The 23,063-nt window shown below is 49.7% G+C and overlaps 1 protein-coding gene across 1 annotated transcript in view; it reads right to left on the bottom strand.

The window, feature by feature from the left end:
• Positions 1–23,063, bottom strand: part of LOC137461101 (mucin-6) — a 52,663-nt gene that overhangs the window by 20,279 nt on the left and 9,321 nt on the right. Inside the window, exons 2-11 of the mRNA XM_068171001.1 lie at positions 17,971–18,033; positions 13,611–13,851; positions 11,820–11,946; positions 9,181–9,268; positions 7,083–7,192; positions 6,528–6,735; positions 5,040–5,162; positions 3,715–3,835; positions 752–890; positions 139–243 (exon numbers count right to left, since the gene is read on the bottom strand). Coding sequence (XP_068027102.1) covers positions 139–243; positions 752–890; positions 3,715–3,835; positions 5,040–5,162; positions 6,528–6,735; positions 7,083–7,192; positions 9,181–9,268; positions 11,820–11,946; positions 13,611–13,851; positions 17,971–18,033 — 1,325 coding nt within the window. The remainder of the gene's footprint in view (positions 1–138; positions 244–751; positions 891–3,714; positions 3,836–5,039; positions 5,163–6,527; positions 6,736–7,082; positions 7,193–9,180; positions 9,269–11,819; positions 11,947–13,610; positions 13,852–17,970; positions 18,034–23,063) is intronic.

Here is a 23,063-nt window from a genome sequence, read left to right as displayed (position 1 = left end):
GCAAAGTGGATCTGTACTGTACATGCATGACCTGACTTCCCTATCTCTTCCCTATAATGTTTCAGTTCAGGCTACTGGCAATGACTTTCAGTACTGGTTACTGACAGGCTGGAGAGACCCTGTGAAAGGAGCACTGACCTTTGAAGACAGGTAGATGATAGCACTGAGTGATGTCTCAGAATGAGAGTAGCCAGACTTTTCATACACAGCCATTAGGGTTCCATTGTGTGGCAAACTGGAGCTCTGGAGGAAAACAGGAGAGGGAAGTCTGTGTCAGAATGACAACAAAGCGTAGAATAAATCTGTATTGTAAGAAGAGTGTGCATTGCAAGTGGAAATCAAAACTAGACTGAAATATATTGGGGAGACCTTCCCACTCTCTACAACTACCTTAAAGGAGGGTGTAGTGAGGTGGGTGTTGGTGTGTTCCTCCAAGTAGCAAGTGATAGTATGAGAGTAAGTGTCCACAACTTGGGCCAAGGGAGGTTTAAGTTGGATAGCAATGAAAATTCCCATGCTAAAGGGGTTGATGAGCCCTGGAACAGGCATCCCAGAGCAGTGGTGGAGTCCCCATCCCTGGAGGCATCTCAAAGACTTGTAGGTGTGGTGCTGAGGGACACAGTTTAACAGCAGAGTTGGTAGCGTTGGGTTAGTAGTTGGATTTGATGACCTTAGGGGTCCTTTTCAGCCTAAATGATTCAGTGGATCTCTTTCCAATCAATATTGTGTGTTTCTGGGCTGCAGGAATTACCTTCATAAGGACATAAGTGCAAACCCCATGGAACCTGTATGGTCTAGAATCAAATGTGGTCACAAAGGAGCCTCCTTCCAGCGAACACCTTCCAGGGCAGGGCAGCTCTTTGCAGTTCCACTGACCCATCAGACACGTGCTGAGGAAAACAAGATGTTTGGTGTGAGGTTATTCTCATACTAGCTCACCATTTACCAGCAGAGGATTGGATCCTCCTGTCTGGAGGTTTTGCTGTAGCTGCTCAAGGTGCAAAACGGGTTAGTAAACACAGTGTGACATATCTGGACATCCTGAACTTGCATTTCCACTGTTGTGACATCTATTAATGGGCTAAAAACTTAGTGATACAAATATCATTTCTATCACTTTTCTCCTTTCTATGTTTGGCTTTGCTCTGCATATATCAGTTGAAGCTGCTCATCTCCATTCCAAGATGCTGTTAGTAAACTTTAATCAACAGATTAGTCATGAAAGACAAAGTTCATTGACACAGTTCTGAGGATCTGTGGTGGCTTGAGCCTTAACTGGGATATAAGGGGGATCAGATGGGGGCAAGGCTGAGAATCCCTCCCCTGTCTCCCCCTGCCCCATTTCCCAATAGAGAGAGAAAAAAGGGAAGGAGCAAATCCACCAAGAAATAATTTGGAGTTGGTCTGGAAGTAGAGAGGTAAAAAAAATTCTTTAAACAATATATATATACACATATATAACAGCAACAATAACAGGAAGGGTTCACAAGGACAAGGAACAAGGATGGATGGGGAAAAACTAAGAATACAAAACCAGTCTCTTTGCAGAGGTGTGGATGTAGCAGGGAGAAGGATCAGGCCTGACCACATGGCAGAGAAGCAGGGAGCCAAGAGAGCTAATGGCTGCAATGTCCTCCTTTTTAAAGGCTTGCTGGACAGGGAGGGGGAGTGGAACAGACTAACTCAGTTTCCCAGGGGGAAAACCCCCTCCAGGGAGGGCAATTCCCTCACAAGCCCTCTCCCCCCTGCTTTCAGGATGGGCATAACCCATCACAGGATCCAGTTCCTTAATTTATCCTTTATTTTACTTATTGGCATTATGAGAGCAAGGGAAGCAACACCAGAAAAAAAACCAAACCTAATTCCACTTCTGAGGGGGGAGAGAAACTTTCCACATTTTAAAAATATTGTAATGATTTCCTGGTGCAAACCAGAAGTTCAGTTTTCAGCAGTGATCAGAAATGCTGATCAGGGATTGCCAGGAAGAAACTGGAAACACAAGGGGGTTGCTTTATACTGATTTGACCTCCAAATCTGGCAGATGGCTGCTCACAAGCAGTGTCCCCCAGGGTTCACTACTGGGTGAGGGGATCAAGGCACCCTCAGTAAGCTTGCAGGTGACACCAAACTGGGTGGCTGTGTTGATCTGCTAGAGGGTAGGGAAGGTTCAGCAGGACCTGGGCAGGTTAGATTGATGAGACAAGGTTCAACAAGGTCAAGTGGCAGGTCCTGCACTCAATTTGTAACAACCCCATGGTAAGCTACAGTCTTGGGGATGTCCAGTTCTGCATCCAGTTCTGGAGCACCTATTACAGGAAGGATCTGGACATGCTGGAGTGTGTCCAGAGAAAGGCCATGAGGATGAGTAGAGGGCTGGAGCTGCTCTGCTATGAGGACAGACTGAGAGAGTTGGGGTTGTGCAGTCAGAGAGGAGAAGGCTTCAAGGAGACCTAATTGTGACCTTCCAGTATCTTAAGGGTGCCTATAAGAAAGCTGGGGAGGGACTTTTGAGGGTGTCAGGGAGTGATAGGACTGCAGGGGATAGGTCCAAGCTAGAGGAGGGGAGATTCAGATTGGATATTAGGAAGTTGTTGGCCAGGAGGGTGGTGAGAGCCTGGCCCACGTTGCCCAGGGCGGTGGTGGAAGCCTCCTGCCTGGAGGTGTTTGCAGCCAGGCTGGATGTGGCTGTGAGCAACCTGCTGTAGTGTGAGGTGTCCTTGCCCATGACAGGGGGTTTGGAACTATCTGATCCTTGAGGTCCCTTCCAACCCTGACAATTCTATGTTTCTATGTGTGTTTGGAAAGCTGCAACTTCGAAAGGGACTTGGGGGTATCATTGGCAGTTGACTGAACATGAGTCAGCAGTGTCCAGGTGGCCAAGAAGGCCAATGGCATCCTGGCTTGTATGAGAAACACTGTGGCCAGCAGGAACAGGGAGGGGATCGTGCCCCTGTACTTGGTACTGGTGAGGTCCTACCTTCAATATTGTGTTCAGTTCTGGGCCCCTCACTACAGCAAGGACATTCAAGAGCTGGAGCATGGCCAGAGAAGGGCAGCAAAGCTGGTGAAGGACCTGGAGCACCTGGGCTTCAAGGAAGGGCTGAAGGGCCTGGTGATAAGAATGCTGAAGGGAGACCTTCTTGCCTTCTACAACTACCTGAAGGGAGGGTGGAGTGAGAAGGGGACAAGCCTCTTCTTCCTGGTGGCAAGTGCAAGGACTAGAGAACATGGATACAAATTGCAGCAGAGGAGGCTCAGGCTGGATGTTAGGAAATATTTCTTCACTGAAAGGGTTTTCAGACATTGGAATGGTCTGTGCAGGGCAGTGGTGGAGTCACCATCCCTGGAGGTATTTAAATGTGTGGACCTGGCACTTAGGGACATGGTTTAGTGGTGACTTGGCAGCGCTGGGTTGAAGGTTGGACTGGATGGTCTTGGAAGTCCCTTCCAACCCAGGACATTCTGTGATTCTGTGAGATAAAAATGTTACTGCTTTAAGTGGCCTGCAGGAGCATTCTTATCTGTTCAGATTAACCAGGAAATGAGACACCTGCATCTCCAGCTGCACATCTGTGCTTTGTGGCACTGAGGGAAGGTGGCCTCAGAGATGGTGTGACACATTTGCAGCTGCCCTCTTAGAAGCTGGGCTACATTTCCCCATCTCTTGGTGAGGAGACCTCCCATCCTCTGATGAAAGTGCCTGCTGCTACTCACCAGGTCCTACATGCAGCTTTCATGGTCTCTCCAGGAGCATATATTTTGCCATTCAGTGAACATGGACACTGCTCAATGTGAACACAAGTTCTGTTCTTTGAGATATCATCAAGAATGGTTCCTGCCAGAGAAGGTAAACCAACATAAATACTTCTCCATGTCCTTCCTTAGCACTAAAGATATTATACATCATAGTATCATAGTATCAGTCAGGGTTGGAAGGGACCACAAGGATCATCCAGTTCCAACACCCCTGCCATGGGCAGGGACACCCCACACTAGATCAGCCTGGCCACAGCCTCAGCCAGCCTGGGCTTAAACACCTCCAGGGACAGGGCCTCAACTACCTCCCTGGACAACCCATTCCAGGGCTTCACCACTCTCATGGTGAATCAGACACCTTCCAAAATGAGCTTGAGAATCATGGAATGATAGAGCCATTTCTCTTGGACAAAAACCTTTAAGATCAACAAATCAAACCATTCTCTAACTCTACCAAGGCTGGTGCTAAACCATGGCCCTCAGCCCCACATCTCTGCATCTTTTAAACAGGGATGGGCATTCAATCACCTCCCTGGAAAGCCTGTTTCAGTGTTTGAGAACTTCAGTGAAGAAGTTTCTCCAATCTAAACCTCCTCTAGTGGAGCTTGAGGCCATTTCCTCTCATTCTGTCACTTGTTACTAGGGAGATCAACCCTCACCTGGCTCCAGCCTCCTTTCAGGGAGCAGTAGAGAGACAGAAGTTCTCCCCACAGCCTCCTTTTCTCCAGGCTAAACAACCCCAGTTCCCTCAGCCACTCCTCACAAGACCCTCCACCAGCTTCAGCAGCAGGTGACTGCAGGCTGTTAGCAGCTTGGAGTCAGCCAAGACAGCAGACCTGAGTTGGCTACAGGTGATTGCAGACTATGAACATCAGGCTCAGTATGAAGAGGGAGGTTTCTTGAGGATGGTGGAGGTTTTGTTTGGGTGTTTGCCTTTTCCTGTGCTTTTTGCTGCCCTGCTTCTCATTGTGCTCCCATGGACTGCTGTACCTCTGCTGGGAGGAGTATAACTTTGTCTGCTTTCTGTTGGTGTTGGCATTAGTTTGGCTGCCTCATAAAATCCCTTTTCATTTCATGGTGCTCCTCTCCTTTTCCTGATCAGGGGTCACTGGGTGCTGGAGTTTAGCCCTGGGTCTGAGTCAAACATAGGCAGAGTTCTAGCAGCACAATGCCCTGCAATGCACTGCTAGGTCATTATTAAGAAACCAATTCCACTGGACTGGATATATGCCAAACCCCATTTGTATGGGCCATTTAGAATATGATGAATACAGAAATGTCACCTTCTGGACAAAAGCAGCCATAGGTACAGTGACTGGAACAGCTGTACTCGGGGTTGGAACAAGTTTTAATGCATGGAGAACCACATTCCTCATAGATCTGGTTGGCAGAACATGTTCCCACAGCTGCAACAACAAGCAGGGAAAATGTTAAGACTCTTAAAAATGTACACACAAAAGAATTTCTCATCTGCCACCTGGGATGGAGAAGACCTTGTGATTTCTGTCACTAACATTCCCTTACCTTGCCCCAGCACTCAATTCATCATCTCAGTATTCATCATTAGCACTGCATTCCCTCTGGCTTTGATAAATTTTTCATGCCCTCTCTATTAGAAACTCCAAAGGCATGAGGTTGAACACATCTAAGTGCCAGGACCCACACTGGCCCCAACCACCCCAGGCAGTGCTACAGGCTGGGGTCAGAGTGGCTGAGAGCAGCCAGGTAGAGAGGGACCTGGGGGTGCTGGTTGATGGTAGGCTGAACATGAGCCTGCAGTGTGCCCCTGGGGGACAAGAAGGCCAATGGCATCCTGGCCTGCATCAGGAACAGTGTGGCCAGCAGGAGCATGGAGGTCATTGTGCCCTGTGCTCAGCTCTGCTTAGGGCACACCTTGAGTCCTGTGTCCAGTTCTGGGCTCCTCAGGTTAGGAAGGAGGTTGACTTGCTGGAAGGTGTCCAGAGAAGGGCAAGAAAGCTGGGGAGGGGTCTGGAGCACAGCCCTGTGAGGAGAGGCTGAGGGAGCTGGGGTTGCTTAGCCTGGAGAAGAGGAGGCTCAGGGGAGACCTTCTTGCTCTCTCCAACTCCCTGCAGGGAGGTTGTAGCCAGGTGGGGGTTGGGCTCTTCTCCCAGGCAATCAGCACACGAACAAGAGGACACAGTCTCAAGCTGTGCCAGGGGAGGTTTAGGCTGGAGGTTAGGAAGAAATTCTTCACAGGAAGAGAGATTTGCCATTGGAATGTGCTGCCTGGGGAGGTGGTGGAGTCAGCATCACTGGAGGTGTTTAGGAAGAGCCAGTATTTAAACAAAGATGGAGACAGTTTTATGAGCAGGGCCTGTTGATACCGGGCAAGAAGTGATGGCTGTAAACTTAAAGAGGGAGATTCAGACCAGACAGAAGAATTTTTTTGACACTGAGGGTGGTGAAACCCTGTCCCAGACTGCCCAGAGAGGGGTTAGATGTCTCAATCCTGGAACTGGTGCAGGCGGGCTTGTCTGGGGCTCTGAGCAACCTGCTGTATTTGAGGATTGCAGAGGGTCCTGTCCAACCCAAATAGTTCTATGATTTGATTTAGACATGGGAGCTGTGTTTCCTGCTTCCTTCTTCTCTTTGAGGCTTCCACACTCTCCTCAGTGCTTTACTGTTCTACAGAAATGGTCTTGGATGTCAGAGAGTAGAGACTTTTCTATCAGTTGATTTAAATTCCACTGGATTACCATTCTCAGCCTGTGAAAGATGTAGCCAGGTTAAGTATGGTCACTGGAACTTACAGCAGAGGTTTTCAGTCCTCCAGTTGTACACTGTTTGGTGGGCCATGGCACACTGCCTTGAATACTCTGAGAGGGTGGAGCAGGTGCAGTTGTTTTGCCCTGGCTCGCTGCAGTCCTGCATGTCCAGCTGGCAGCGAACAACAAACCCGTCCTTTGGCACGCTGCAAGTTGGTGACACCAAGTTCAGTAGCTGAGAGCAGATCATGGCCTAGATGGAAAGAGAAAGAGAATTGTTCCTAGCAATGTTTACCCCTTGTCCTATCCCAGGGTGCAACTGAGCAGAGCCTGTCCCTGTCCCCTCCCTCTTGACCCCCAACCCTCAGATATTTATAGACATTTATGAAATCCCCTCTCAGACTTCTCCTCTCCAGTCTAAAAAGCCCCAGGGCTCTCAGCCTCTCCTCACAGGACTCTCTCCTATCATGCTGTACAAATGTTGATTTATCCATTTGGATGGAAGTCTTTGAAGCCACTGCCTCTCCATAGCTGATTTCTCTCTCTCCTCCACCTCTGTTAAGCCCCAGGCTGCAGAAAGGCCAAGAAGACCTTGCTTACATATTTGTTGTGAGGAGTGGTGGAGACTGCTATCTCCTCAGACAGGCAGATCTCTGATGGATCATCCATTTTCTGCAATGCAGCAAATTTATATGTATCCAGCAGTTTACCTGCAAATGGAAGTGTTAGAATTTGTCAGGAAGAAGCCCACAGGGATTTGTTTCCTTGCTGTGAGGCAGTAAAATGTAGATTCTCCTCTTGGACTGAGACAGGTCCTAATAATTCATCTTCCTGATGATGACAACCACCTCTTTTGCCTTTTAACTGGAGTCTATCACTCAAGCATGCTGCAACCAGCTTGATCACAGCTCTGAGCTGTTTCCTTATCCGTCACATCCACCACCTTACATTATACCAGCAGCTACTCTTTTCCTGCCAGCTCTGTTATCTCTTGCCAGCTGCTGATTCATGCCTCCTCATCACTCATTCTTATATTTCCCCCTACATGCTGGGGTTAAAGTCTTCACCACCCCTAAAATATTGTGTGTTTGTAGAACTCTCTTCTGTGATGTGGATGGAAAACTGCATCTGGATGTGTGAATCTGAGAGCAGTTTACTGTTCTCTGTAGCTCAGTTTGGCAGTGTGCTTTAAAAACACATCTTCCACACATCCCTGCTGCATCCAATCTGATTTCCATGGTGGAGTACTCTTGGCATACAGAGTTCCTTCAAACTGAAGCCAAACCAGGAGATGTGCTCCAAGAGTGTGTGTAATGTGCTCCAACTGCTAGTGGGCATTAGCACAACAGACCAGATTAGAGTGACTCTGAAGTGACCCCCCCAAACCACATGCAGATGTCAAGCTCTCAGCACCATTGTGTTCTCAAATCTACCTTTACTGGGACAAGCTACTTATTAATGTTTGTGTCCTCTATGTTCTTTTCTGGCTATAGCCTCATTCTTGCTTCTTTGTGCCTTGCTATGAACCCAGGCTGGTGGGACAGTTAGGTGAGGCTCTGAGCCCTGCAACTTGCTTCTAAATTGTAAGTATCATAGTATCATAGTATCAGTCAGGGTTGGAAGGGACCACAAGGATCAGCCAGTTCCAACCCCCCTGCCATGGGCAGGGACACCCCACACTAGATCAGCCTGGCCACAGCCTCAGCCAGCCTGGCCTTAAACACCTCCAGGGACAGGGCCCCAACCACCTCCCTGCACAACCCATCCCAGGGCTTCACCACTCTCATGGGGAAGAACTTCCTCCTCCCCTCCAGCCTCAATCTCCCCACCTCCAGCTTCAGTCCATTCCCCCTAGTCCTAGCACTGCCTGAGATCCTGAGCAGTCCCTCCCCAGCCTTCCTGGAGCCCCCTTCAGATCCTGGAAGGCCACAATAAGGTCACCTGGGAGCCTTCTCTTCTGCAGACTGAACAGCCCCAACTCCTTCAGTCTGTCCTCACAGGAGAGGTGCTCCAGCCCTCTGCTCATCCTCCTGGCCCTGCTCTGGACACCTTCCAGCACCTCCAGATCCCTCTTGTCACAGGGGCTCCAGAACTGGAGGCAGTACTGCAGGTGGGGTCTCCCCAGAGCTGAGCAGAGGGGGAGAATCACCTCCCTTGCCCTGCTGGCCACACTTCTCCTGCTGCAGCCCAGGCTCTGCTTGGCTTTCTGGGCTGCAAGTGCACACTGAGAGCTCCTGGTGAGCTTCTCCTTCCCCAGCAACAGAGTTCTTATTGCTTTTCTGAGGAACCCACAGTATTAGAATCAAAGCAAATAATAAGGCTGGATGATAGGAAGAAATTCTTCACAGACAGAGATTGGCCATTGGAATGTGCTGCTCAGGGAGGTGGTGGAGTCACCATCACTGGAAGTGTTTAAGAAGAGCCTGGATGAGGCACTTGGTGCCATGGTTTAGTTGATCAGATGATGCTGGGTGACAGGTTGGACTTAATGATCTCGAAGGTCTTTTCCAACCTGGTTAATTCTATTCTATTCTAATGGGGTGTAGGATCACCAGAAGACAATAACTGGTGACCTTTGGGAGTGTTTCACTCAATCCTGACACTCAGTGAGCAGTCAGGACAAAGTTATTACATCATTAACCTTCCACCTTGGCTGAATTTAGCTTCTTCTTCCATCTGACCTGCCTTTGGAGCTTACCTTCACTCACAAATTCATTCAGTTCATAGCCATCATAATTCCCACACATCCCACAGATCTTCCCCATATATTTTTTTTCAGTCAGCACCTAAAATGAAGCAAAAGAAAACATTTAAAAGCACCACCCTGAGTAAAATTATCCATCCAGCATTACCTTCCTCAAACAGGTGCACTTCAAGGATCCAGTTCAAGGTGATCCTCCTCATTAAATTCAATGACTTGACTGGAGGGTGAGTTTTGAAAGCTGTAACTTACCTGAAGTGTTTCTACAGGAAGGGTGCTGAGAGTACTTACATCAGGACAAGGGGATATGGTTTGAAGCTGAGGCAGAGCAGGGTTTGACTGGAGCTTAGGAAGAAGTTCCTCAGTATGAGGGTGGTGAGGCTCTGGAACAGGCTGCCCAGGGAGGTTCTGGATGCCTCTTCTCTGGGGGTGTTCCAGGCCAGGTTGGATGAGGCCTTGAGGAGCCAAAATCTAGTTGAGGGCTGTCCCTGCCTATGGTAGGGAGGGTGGAATAGATGATCTCAGGTCCCTCCCAGTCTGAGCCATTCTATGACTCAGCCTTCTTTACCAAGAGCCAAATGGTGATTATTGCCACTTTCTGATTCAATGAAAGAATAAGATTCTGAGACACTTGCAGAGAATATTTTAAAGAGACAGAAGGGGGAAAAAAAAGGAAGTGATGTTATTTCCTTGCTTGAATTTCAGGTTTGTTCTCTTTAGAAAACAAAGGTTACATGAAGGAAATCTGAAGAAGGTTATTCAATTATCCATTGCTCTGGAGAGTAAACTGGTCCTATGATTACTGGCTACAAACAATGACTTGTTATGAAGACCTTAGATCACAGGAAATAATCTGGCTGCACATAGACTGTAGTGTGGACACATCCCAGTTTCATTTCCTGCTACAGGTGTGGTAGTGATGCTGATCAATCTCCCAGACAATTTATGGCATATGGAATGCTCAGGGTTGGAAGGGAGCTCCAAAGCTCATCCAGTCCAACCCCTCTGCAGTCAGCAGAGACATCCTCAACTAGATCAGGTTGCCCAGAGCTCTGCCCAGCCTCACATTGAATATCTACAGGGATGGGGCCTCAACCACCTTCCTGGGCAACCTGCTGTAGTGTTCCACTGCCCTCATTCCTAACATCCAATCTAAATCTGCTCTTCTCTAGTCTGAAGCCATTTGTCCTCATCCTATCCCTTTGCAAACAGTGTCTTCCCTTCCTACTTGTAGCCCCCTTCAGGTACTTAGAAGTTCACTATTAGGTCTCTCAGGAGTTGTCTGCTTCACTGAGATAGTTGTTAGGCATTGGAATGTGCTGCCCAGGGAGGTGGTGGAGTCCCCATCCCTGGAGGGGATTGGATGTGGCACTTGGTGCCATGGTTTAGTCATGAGGTCTGTGGTGACAGGTTGGACTGGATGATCTTTGAGGTCTCTTCCAGCCTTGGTCATTCTGTGATTCTCTTCTTCAGGCTGAACAGCCCTGGTTTAGCAAACTAACCAGTTTAGCATTCAGTGCCATTTAAGGCATTGATTTCACAGGTCATGCTGAGAATATGTATCCTCTTCTCTAAAAGATATCAGGGATTTTTGAGGGAAAACATGAAATGATTCAGAAATAAAGGAGCTGGTAGGAGCACCACGTGTCTGAAACCAGAAGATGTCCAGGGGGAGCACAGAGGAAATGACAAAACTATGGCATGCACTATGAAATTCCACACATAGTATCATAGTATCATAGTATCAGTGAGGGTTGGAAGGGACCACAAGAATCATCTAGTTCCAACCCCCCTGCCATGGGCAGGGACACCCCACACTACATCAGCCTGGCCACAGCCTCAGCCAGCCTGCTCTTAAACACCTCCAGGGATGGGGCCTCGACCACCTCCCTGGACAACCCATTCCAGGGCTTCACCACTCTCATGGGGAAGAACCTCCTCCTCACATCTAGCCTGAATCTCCCCACCTCCAGCTTCATTCCATTCCCCCTAGTCCTATCACTACCTGAGATCCTGAGAAGTCCTTCCCCAGCCTTCCTGTAGGCCCCCTTCAGATCCTGGAAGGCCACAATGAGGTCACCTGGGAGCCTTCTCTTCTGCAGACTGAACAGCCCCATCTTTAAACAACATCACCTTCCCCTTAGCAAAGCCTTGGAGCTGCTGCTACAGCCTGAGTGAAGTTTAAACTCTGTGAGAGCATCCACAGATCGCAGCATGGGTGGCTGGAAGTGCAAGGATCATGCAGGTACCAAAGCCAAGTTGTTGATTTCAAGAGAAACTGGTGCAGCAGGGAAAGAGTAAATATCCAAAGACCAAACACAGAATCACAGAATGTTAGAGGCTGGAAGGGACCTCCAGAGATCATCCAGTCCAACCCCCCTGACAAAAGCAGGATCACCCAGGGTAGTACACAGAGGAATGCATCCAGGCAGGTTTTGAAAGTCTCCAGCAAAGGAGACTCCACAACCCCCCTGGGCAGCCTGCTCCACTGCTCCATCGCCTCCACTGCAAACAAGTTTCTCCTCATGTTGAGGTGAAACAGATGCAAAAGGCAGCTTTTAAGTCTAAAGAGTTCTTGGCATTCCAGTCAGTCAGTGAGAATTCTGCCTTCTCCTTCATGAGCACGTTTGACTAACCATGAGGTAGTCGTCGTTGTTCCACATGACCACCAGTTCCATCTCCATCAGCTTGGCCACCAGGCGGATGTTGCGCCCGTAAGGCGCTATTTGAATTCCATTGCTGGTGTAAGGCAACTGGATGATGCTGCAAGGAAGGGAGAAGAGAAACTGACCTCCTCATCCCAATAGGAGACAGTTTTCAGTGGTCTGTTTTAGATAGAATCCACCTACGACCTGAATATAGAATCATAGAATCATCCAGGTTGGAAAAGAGCTCAGAGCTCATCAAGTCCAACCTATTACCTAATACCTAACACCTCCTGACAGCTAAACCATGGCTCCAAGTGCCACATCCAAGCCTTTTTTGAGCACCTCCAGGCAGGGTGACTCCACCACCTCCCTGGGCATCACATTTCATGACCAATCTCTCTTTCTGTGAAGAACTTTCTCCTCACCTCCAGCCTAATCTTCCCCTGGCATAGCTTGAGACTGTGTCCTCTTGTTCTGGTGCTGGTTGCCTGGGAGAAGAGACCAACCCCCACCTGGCTACATAGGAAATAGTTGTGCTTTGCTTGTTTGTTTGTTTGTTTTTAACTCATTTATAGCTTAACATTTTGAGATACATTGACATTTCTGTTGATTGAAAGCCCATGTCAGCAGATGCATCAGAGAAGCAGCAGGAGATGGTGGCATAATCATTGTACTAGTGGAAATGTTTGCACAGCACATGGCAGCTTCACTTGGTTGGGTTTTATTAGACTAGAGTTATATACACTATGGGTGGTGAGACACTGGAACAGGAGGAAGGGACCTTAAAGACCATCCAGTTCCCACCTTGTGCCATAGGCAGGGACACCTCCCACAAGCCCAGGTTGCTCAAGGTCTCATTCAGCCTGGCCTTGAACATCTCCAGGCAGAAGGCATCACAACCTCCCTGGGCAATATTTGTCTGTTGATTGAGTAGTTCAAAGGTTCTCTTCTACCCTCTACCTGTGTAAGCTTTAGCATGGAGGGTTCAGAATCCAAGTCCCAAATCAAATGAACTCTAAGCAAAACAGAAGAATTTGAGGAACATGTCTAGAGAAGGGCAATGGAGCTGGGGAGGGGTCTAGAGCACAGCCCTGAGAGGAGAGGCTGAGGGAGCTGGAGTTGCTTAGCCTGGAGAAGAGGAGGCTCAGGGGAGACCTTCTTGCTCTCTCCAGCTTCCTGAAAGGAGGTTGTAGACAGGTAGAGGTTGGCCTCTTCTCCTAGGCACCCAGCACCAGAACAAGAGGACACAGTCTCAAGCTGTGCCAGGGGAGGTTTAGGCTGGAGGTTAGGAAGAAATTCTTTCCAGAAAGAGTAATTGGCCACTGGAATGTGCTGCCCAGGGAGGTGGTGGAGTCACCATCCCTGGAGATGTTTAGGAAGAGCCTGGATGGGGTGCTTGGTGCTGTGGTTTAGTTGATGAGATGGTGTTGAGTGACAGGTTGGACTTGATGATCTTGAAGTTATTTTCTAACTTGGTTAATTCTATTCTATTCTATTCTATTCTATTCTATTCTATTCTATTCTATTCTATTCTATTCTATTCTATTCTATCCCATCCCATCCCATCCCATCCCATCCCATCCCATCCCAACCCATCCCATCCCATCCCATCCCATCCCATCCCAATGCTTGATGAGAAGAAATGGCAGTAGAGTCCATTCAGCTCTTCTCCCTTCCCTAATTTATGCATTAATTTTTGATAGCCCTCTTTAGTGCAGCTCCTACACAACTCCTGGCCTTCTCTAAGCACTTTTCTCCTGCTCCCTCAGAGACTCTTACCCAACATTCCTGACAAAGATGGTGCCTTTCTCCACAATGACGACAGCAGGGCCCAGCTCCACAATGATCCTCTTGATTCTTTTGTCCAGCCCACGGCGGAACTGAATGTTGAAGTCTGGGCTGGTTTCATCGCATACAGTTGCAAAGATGTAGTTGCAGGTCCCAGTGAAGTCGTACTGGTATTTGTCAAAGGTGGAAAAATGCCCTCCTCCCCAGGTGGAACAGGAGTCCTTGCTCAGAACTAGGAAAGTGAGAGAGAAAAATGGATTTAGGTCTCCCACCAGCACATTTACTCCTTGTGGTTGCCATTTCAAACATAACTAACAGGAGAAACTGGTGAGCATCTGCTCAGACTAATTGTGTGAGCAGCATCCCTGTGTTTTATTTAGTTATTTATTACATTTTTTTTGAGGTGCAGACTCAGAATTTTATCTCAAGTCAGGAAGTGCAAAAACCAGTTGGAGGCAGAGCATCCAGCTGGCAGCCAGGCACTAGTGGTGTCCCCCAGGGATCACTGCTGGGCCCCATCCTGTTCAGTAGCTTTATTGGTGATCTGGAAGGGGGCATTGAGTCCATCATCAGTAAATTTGCAGATGACACCAAGCTGGGGGCAGGAGTAGATCTCTTAGAGGGTAGAGAAGCTCTGCAGAGGGACCTCAACAGGCTGGACAGATGGGCAGAGTCCAAGGGCAGGAGAATGAACACATCCAAGTGCCAGGTTCTACACATTGGCCACAACCACCCCAGGCAGTGCTACAGGCTGAGGTCAGAGTGGCTGAGAGCAGACAGGCAGAAAGGAACCTGGGGGTAGTGGTTGATAGTAGGCTGAACATGAGCCTGCAGTGTGCCCAGGTGGCCAAGAAGACCAATGGCATCTTGGCCTGCATCAGGAAGAGTGTGGCCAGCAGGAGCAGGGAGGTCATTCTGCCCTGTGCTCAACACCTATTCTATTCTATTCTATTCTATTCTATTCTATTCTATTCTATTCTATTCTATTCTATTCTATTCTATTCTGTTCTGTTCTGTTCTGTTCTGTTCTGTTCTGTTCTGGTTTGTTCTTCTGTATCCTGTCTTAGCAGAGGAACAGCACAGCCTGTAAAATACAGCATGGCTTCATGATGCCATTTACTCATTCTTGTCGCAAAGGAATCAGATTGAAATTGAACAGCCAATGCCTCTGATTTCTTCAGAAGGGGACGTGTGGGGAGTTGTACTGCTTCTGACCAAGCATTGATGTAGCTCAGGATCTTATTTCCAGCAGTGATCATTAAGAGATCACCCAAGGGAATGGTACCCTCAGGTCAAGTGCATAGACAGATGCTCCCTCAGTCTCCAATTATTTTCAGTTCAGGCAGGCTGTTGGCATTATCTGCTCACCCTCCTTGTGCTCTGGCTTCCAACTACTTGAACCAAAGGGAAATTTCCTTGTGACACCACAATCTCTGCTGCCAAAAGGTACCATCTCAACTCTGAGTTAACATTTTAATGACATCTGCCTTTCTAACAACACTTCTGACAGCTTGGATTTTTTGCCACTGCAACCATTCTCTCAATACTTTTGACAGCTTAGATGTTTAGTACTTTAAAGCTATAATATGCCAATTATTTTGTGTTTTGATCATGGCATGTGTTTTGACTTGAGTGAGATGATGTCTTACTGCCTTTTGCATTCCTTAGACTCAGAAGGACTAGCACAAATTTGCAGTAATTAGAATAGAATAGAAGAATAGGATAGAATAGACCAGGTTGGAAGAGAGCTTCAAGATCATCAAGTCCAACCTATAAACCAATCCAACACCACCTAAACAATTAACCCATGGCACCAAGCACCCTATCAAGTCTCCCCCTGAACACCTCCAGGGATGGTGACTCCACCACCTCCCTGGGCAGCACATTCCAATGGGCAATCACTCTCTCTGTGTAGAACTTCTTCCTAACATCCAACCTAAACCTCCCCTGGTGCAGCCTGAGACTGTGTCCTCTTGTTCTGGTGCTGGGTGTCTGGGAGAAGAGACCAACCCCCTCCTGGGTACAACCTCCCTTAAGGTAGTTGTAGAGAGCAAGAATGTCTCCCCTGAGCCTCCTCTTCTCCAGGCTAAGCAACCCCAGCTCCCTCAGCCTCTCCTCACAGGGCTCTGCTCCAGACCCCTCCCCAGCCTTGTTGCCCTTCTCTGGACACCTTCCAGCAGCTCAACCTCCTTCCTAACCTGAGGGGCCCAGAACTGGACACAGGTCTCAAGGTGTGGCCTAACCAGTGCAGTGTACAGGGGCAGAATGACCTCCCTGCTCCTGCTGCCCACACTGTTCTTGATGCAGGCCAGGATGCCCTTCGCCCTCCTGGCTGCCTGGGCACACTGCAGGCTCATGTTCAGCCTATCATCAACCAGCACCCCCAGGTCCCTCTCTGCCTGGCTGCTCTCAGCCACTCTGACCCCAGCCTGTAGCTCTGCCTGGGGTTGTGGTGGCCAATGTGCAGAACCTGGCACTTGGATGTGTTCCATCTCCTGCCCTTGGCCTCTGCCCATCTGCCCAGCCTGGCAAGGTCCCTCTGCAGAGCCTCTCTACCCTCCAGCAGATCAACTCCTGCCCCCAGCTCGGTGTCGTCAGCAAATTTACTGCTGATGGACTCAATGCCCTCATCCAGATCATCAATGAAGATGTCAAAGAGCACAGGGCCCAGCACTGCTCCCTGGGGCACACCACTAGTGACTGGCCACCAGCTGGATGTGGCACCATTCAGTTTGTTTTCTTGCAGATTTGGGTGTGTTCACACAAGCCATTCTGGGCATTCAGGGAAAGCTGCTGGGAAACTACCAGAACTGGGAAAACAACATCTTCAGCTGACACAGCTGGATGGTGAAGCAGAGATCTGACCATGGGCTGCTGGGTATGGAGGTGAGAAGGAACAATTCCTCATTCTGGTCTTTCTTTGGCACATAAGTTTGGTTTAACCTGCAACCTGTAAAGCAGTCTCACCTAGATCATAGTATCATTCAGGGTTGGAAGGGAGCACAAGGATCATCCAGTTCCAACCCCCCTGCCATGGGCAGGGACACCCCACACTAGATCAGCCTGGCCACAGCCTCAGCCAGCCTGGCCTTAAACACCTCCAGGGCTGGGGTCTCAACCACCTCCCTGCACAACCCATTCCAGGGCTTCACCACTCTCCTGGGGAAGAACTTCCTCCTCCCCTCCAGCCTCAATCTCCCCACCTCCAGCTTCATTCCATTCCCCCTAGTCCTAGCACTGCCTCAGATCCTGAGCAGTCCCTCCCCAGCCTTCCCGGAGCCCCCTTCAGATCCTGGAAGGCCACAATGAGGTCACCTGGGAGCCTTCTCTCCTCCAGACTCAACAGCCCCAACTCCTTCAGTCTGTCCTCACAGGAGAGGTGCTCCAGCCCTCTGCTCATCCTCCTGGCCCTGCTCTGGACACCTTCCAGCCCCTCCAGATCCCTCTTGCCATAGGGGCTCCAGAACTGGAGGCAGTACTGCAGGTGGGGTCTCCCCAGAGCTGAGCAGAGGGGGAGAATCACCTCCCTTGCCCTGCTGGCCACACTTCTGCTGCTGCAGCCCAGGCCCTGATTGGCTTTCTGGGCTGCAAGTGCACACTGAGAGCTCCTGCTGAGCTTCTCCTCCCCCAGCACCCCCAAGGCTCTCTCTTCAGGGCTGCTTTCCAGCCAGTCCCTGCCCAGCCTGGATTTGTGCCTGGGATTGCCTCCACCCAGCTGCAGGACCCTGCCCTTGCTCTGGTTGAACCTCCTGAGGTTGGCTTGTGCCCACCTCTCCAGCCTGTCCAGCTCCCTCTGGATGGATCCCTTCCCTCCAGCTGTCTGCTGCACCACACATCTCGGTGTCATCAGCAAACCTGCTGAGGCTGCACTCAGTGCCACTGTCCCTGGCACCCACAAAGGTGTCAAACAAGACCTAGCCTGTATGGGGAATCAGCTTTATTTAATGCAATGGACTCTGCAGCATCAAAACAATCCATTTCCTTTATGTTTAGATAATATTCAGCAGGAAAGAAAATCAAAGAGAGCACACAAGTAGCCTCAAGGACAGAGCTGTAAGTGTGGGAGGCTGCTAAAACGCTCACAGCTTCTATCCTTAGGCATCAAAGCCCAGCAAGGCACATGAAAGGGCTTTCCATACCAGAGGGAAAGCAACATATTTATCTTTTTATAGGCAGAATCTTCATCTGGAATTTATACAAGCAATGCTTTAAAACATTTCTTCCTTGAGGCAGGACTTTAGATCTATTCTGTGTTTTGTACGAGGTCCTCTGCAGTGCAGAGCTGATGTTGAATGGAGCTGCTACTCCTCATAGCCTCAGTGTGAGCACTAACACCAGGTCAGGCACTTACCTCTTTGCAGAGATTCTTTCTGCTTTTGGAGAATGAAGTGGGGCCAATAATTTCCTTCAAAAGCTGTGAAAGGAAAAAGCTGACAGTTATCCTCCAGGCACAGGGAAGCTGAACATTTGTAGCTTTATTTAGAATCACAGAATCAGTCAGGGTTGGAAGGGACCACAAGGGTCATCCACTTCCAACCCCCCCTGCCATGGGCAGGGACACCCCACACTAGATCAGCCTGGCCACAGCCTCAGCCAGCCTGGCCTTAAACACCTCCAGGGCTGGGGTCTCAACCACCTCCCTGCACAACCCATTCCAGGGCTTCACCACTCTCCTGGGGAAGAACTTCCTCCTCCCCTCCAGCCTCAATCTCCCCACCTCCAGCTTCATTCCATTCCCCCTAGTCCTATCACTGCCTCAGATCCTGAGCAGTCCCTCCCCAGCCTTCCTGGAGCCCCCTTCAGATCCTGGAAGGCCACAATGAGGTCACCTGGGAGCCTTCTCTTCTCCAGACTGAACAGCCCCAACTCCTTCAGTCTGTCCTCACAGGAGAGGTGCTCCAGCCCTCTGCTCATCCTCCTGGCCCTTCTCTGGACACCTTCCAGCCCCTCCAGATCCCTCTTGTCATAGGGGCTCCAGAACTGGAGGCAGTACTGCAGGTGGGGTCTCCCCAGAGCTGAGCAGAGGGGGAGAATCCCCTCCCTTGCCCTGCTGGCCACACTTCTCCTGCTGCAGCCCAGGCTCTGCTTGGCTTTCTGGGCTGCAAGTGCACACTGAGAGCTCTTATTTACTTATTTTTAAACACGTGGTGCTAGTCAAAGCAGGATCAGCACAGGAATTTTGTGTCCTGCCACACAAAATTGGACAGCAATTACAGTGGAAAACCACACCATCCAGCTTGGAATATAAAAAGGTTCTTCTGTGAGTGGTAAAAGGTTACCAAAAGCTGCCAGGAATCCTATGCAATCTGGGGTTTCCTCTGCTTGATCCTCACATCCTATGCTGCTTGTTAAAAAAATGTGGGATAACTCTTTCCTCATGCTTCTGAATTCCTGTTCCACCATCTGGCTAGAAGTAGTTGGGGGAACAGCCAAAACTGGGAAAATATGGGAAAAGACATGTCCCCTGTGCTCTTTACCAGAGTGGGAAATCCCCAGGCCTAGGTGTTGCTTTTGCTGCTGGTGTTAAAGCAGGATGATGAAAGGTGTAACCTGCTCCCTTCCACACAACCTCTTCATAGAATCATAGAATCAATAAGGTTGGAAAAGGCCTCTGAGATCAGCAAGTCCAACCTGTCACCCAACACCTCCTGACAACTAAACCATGGCTCCAAGTGCCACATCCAATCCCATCTTGAATACCTCCTGGGCAGCACATTCCCATGGCCAATTACTCTTTCTAGGAAGAACTTTCTCCTCTCCTTGAGCCTAAACTTCCCCTGGTGCATCTTGAGACTGTGTCCTCTTGTTCTGGTGCTGGCTGCCTGGGAGAAGAGCCCAACCCCCACCTGGCTCCAACCTCCCTTCAGGGAGTTTCAGAGAGCAAGAAGGTCTCCCCTGAGCCTCCTATTCTCCAGGCTAAGCAACCGCAGCTCCCTCAGCCTCTCCTCACAGGGCTGTGCTCCAGACCCCTCCCCAGCCTTGTTGCCCTTCTCTGGACACCTTCCAGCAACTCAGCATCTGTCCTAAACTGGGGGCCCCAGAACTGGACACAGGACTCAAGGTGTGGCCTAAGCAGTGCTGAGTACAGGGTAGAATGACCTCCCTGCTCCTGCTGGCCACACTGTTCCTGATGCAGGCCAGGATGCCATTGGCCTTCTTGGCCACCTGGGCACACTGCTGGCTCATGTTCAGGCTACTATCAACCAGTGTCCCCAGGTCCCTTTCTGCCTGGCTGCTCTCAGCCACTCTGACCTCAGCCTGTAGCTCTGCCTGGGGTTGTTGTGACCAAAGTGCAGCACTTGGCACTTGGACTTGTTAAATGTCATCCTGTTGGACTCTGCCCATCTGTCCAGCCTGGCAAAATCCCTCTGGAGAGCCCTTCTACCCTCTAAGAGATCAACTCCTGCCCCCAAGCCTGTTCTGCTTAGGAGAAGCCAAGGTATGTTTAGCAGCTGTAGAGCACAGGTTGCTCCCTCTCATGTCACAAACCAAAGACCTACTGCATGTACTCAGCTGCACCATTTGTACTCAGAGGTTTTTCCACCTGGCATCTTGCCCTCTGCCCAGTGTGAGAAGAGAATGAAAGAGATGTTGAGAGGGGCCACCAGAGCCAACCTACAAGCAGTGAGCCTTGTGCAGGGACAGAGGTGGTGGATGCAGAGAGTGAGATTTCAGTCTGTCAATACCTGAGTAGGGACAACCAAAACAAGCTATAAGAAAAAGAAGCTGAGGCACCTCAGAAATATGCTGATCATGTTTGAGGTTCATCAGCTCCAGGATTTCTTAGACAAATATGCTGTAGAAACCACATAATCCTTTAGCATCTTTTTGCATCAGAGGAATTGTTATGGCAGAAGCTTTCCTTAATCACATAAACCAGGCCAAGTCTGCATCCATCTCTCTGCATACACTGCAGCTCTGCAGGCTTCTGTTGCTTCCTTACATGCTGAAGAGAGGAGCAGCCTCTGAGGAGCTCACCAGCTGTCACAGCCTCTCTAGCCAATTCCATGCTGTGCTGCTGAGCCTGAGGTCATGTTTATCATGTGGTATCCCAAGGACTGCAGGAAAACAGGTGAAGTTCTGCCTTGTATGTGAGGCTAGATTAAAGCACCAGAGGGCAACTGGGAGAAGAGGTTCAGCATCCTGTCATCTCCAACGTCCCCATCAGTCTATGCTTCAGCTCTTCTTTGCAATAACACTTGGGAAGATGCTATCTGGGGAAACTAATCTAAGCTTTTAAGAGCTAAAATTCTGCACTGGTGGAATTAGTTGAGAACATTACAGAATCACAGGCTCACAGGAGGTTAGGGGCTGGAAATGACCTCTGGAGATCATGGAGTCCAACCCCCCTGCCAGAGCAGGAGCATAGAATCCAGCACAGGTCACACAGGAGCACATCCAGATGGGGCTTGAAAGGCTCCAGAGAAGGAGACTCCACAACCTCTCTGGGCAGCCTGTTCCAGGGCTCTGGGACCCTCACAGTGAAGAAGTTCCTCCTCATGTTGAGGTGGAACCTCCTGTGCTGTAGTTTATATCCATTGCCCCTTGTCCTATCCTAGGGTGCAACTGAGCAGAGCCTGTCCCTGTCCCCTCCCTTTTGACCCCCAGCCCTCAGATATTAATAGACATTTATTAAATCCCCTCTCAATATCCTCTTGTCCAGATTAAAAATCTCTAAGTCTCTCAGCCTCTCCTCCCCAGGCAGAGCTGCAGTCCCTTAATCATCCTTGGAGCCCTCCCTTGAACTCTCTCCCTGTCCCTCTTGAACTGGGGAACCCAGAACTGGACACAATATTCCAGGTGTGGCCTCAGCAGGGCAGAGTAGAGGGGGAGGAGAACCTCCCTGGATCTGCTGGACACCTCTGAATGCCCCCCAGGATCCCATTGTCCTTCTTGGCCACAAGGACACATTGCTGCCCCATGAAGAACTTTTTCTCCTCGAGGACTCCAAGGTCCTTCTCTCCAGGGCTGCTCTCCATTAGATCACCTCCTAGCCTGTCCTGCTGCAGTTTATTCTTCATTCCCAGCTGCAGGACTCTGCAATTCTCCATGCTGAACCTCATTAAGTTCCTCTTTGCCCAGCTCTCAGTCTGTCCATTTAGGTTAGATATCAGACAGTCCAAACAGAAGGAAAATAACTCAAGGATGTAATTCAGTGACAGAATTACTCCCACCCAAAGAAGACATTCATCTCTGCCAGTTCTCCAGACCCTTTTCACAGGCTGTGAAAGCAAATACAAATGTGGTTAAGTACAACAGGACTTGCAAGCTATGTATCTAAGATGGAACAAATGGATTTGGGGACACACATTTGATTTCTCCCCATTGGTGTAAGGGAGGAGAAGGCTTTCTTCCTTAAAGGAAGAATCCTCCCCCTCTACTCAGCTCTGGGGAGACCCCACCTGCAGTACTGCCTCCAGTTCTGGAGCCCCTATGACAAGAGGGATCTGGAGGTGCTGGAAGGTGTCCAGAGAAGGGCCAGGAGGATGAGCAGAGGGCTGGAGCACCTCTCCTGTGAGGACAGACTGAAGGAGTTGGGGCTGTTCAGGCTGGAGAAGAGAAGGCTCCCAGGTGACCTCATTGCGGCCTTCCAGGATCTGAAGGGGGCTCCAGGAAGGCTGGGGAGGGACTGCTCAGGATCTGAGGCAGTGCTAGGACTAGGGGGAATGGAATGAAGCTGGAGGTGGGGAGATTGAGGCTGGAGGGGAGGAAGAAGTTCTTCCCCATGAGAGTGGTGAAGCCCTGGAATGGGTTGTGCAGGGAGGTGGTTGGGGCCCTGTCCCTGGAGGTGTTTAAGGCCAGGCTGGCTGAGGCTGTGGCCAGGCTGATCTAGTGTGGGGTGTCCCTGCCCATGGCAGGGGGGTTGGAACTGGATGATCCTTGTGGTCCCTTCCAACCCTGACTGATACTACGATACTATGATACTATTAAAGGTGCCTCTCTGCAGTGTAAATGCCAAGGCAGAAGTTCAGTGAGAAGCATTCCCTCTGCCTCTCTCCCTAGATATTGTGTCCATCTCGAGGGGACAGTGCTCTGCACACCAAACTGAAACTCCAGAGTACAATGTAACATAATGTTCCTAAATGGGAGTAAATTGCCAGCATAATAACTTCTCAATAAACTCCACAAGAACATTTCCACAAGCACAGAGCGACCTCCTTAGCTGCTGTGTCACGAGCTGCTGTATTCAGCTGCCTGGCCAGCCCTTCAGCTTCCACAGTTGTCTGGCACATCATCATTGCAGATCCTATTCACGCTGCCTTGTCCTCTAGGATTAGTCAGGACTGACCAATAATTGCTTGAAATTTTGCCAGTGTTTCAGTACAGCCTCCATGATTAGCCTGCAACTCAGCAGGCTTCTCTAGAGTACAGCACTCAGCTTCCTCTGCCCTTCCAAGCTCCTGGGGGAAGCAGGCACGGCAGCAAGCACCCCACAGAAAGGCA

Source organism: Melanerpes formicivorus, unplaced genomic scaffold (genome assembly GCF_026170545.1).
Source record: "Melanerpes formicivorus ecotype bairdi unplaced genomic scaffold, bMelFor1.0.p_v2 SCAF_1121, whole genome shotgun sequence".
Classification (NCBI taxonomy): Eukaryota; Metazoa; Chordata; class Aves; order Piciformes; family Picidae; genus Melanerpes; species Melanerpes formicivorus.
Note: the sequence above shows the minus strand (reverse complement) of the source record. Positions and strands in the feature narration are given on the sequence as shown.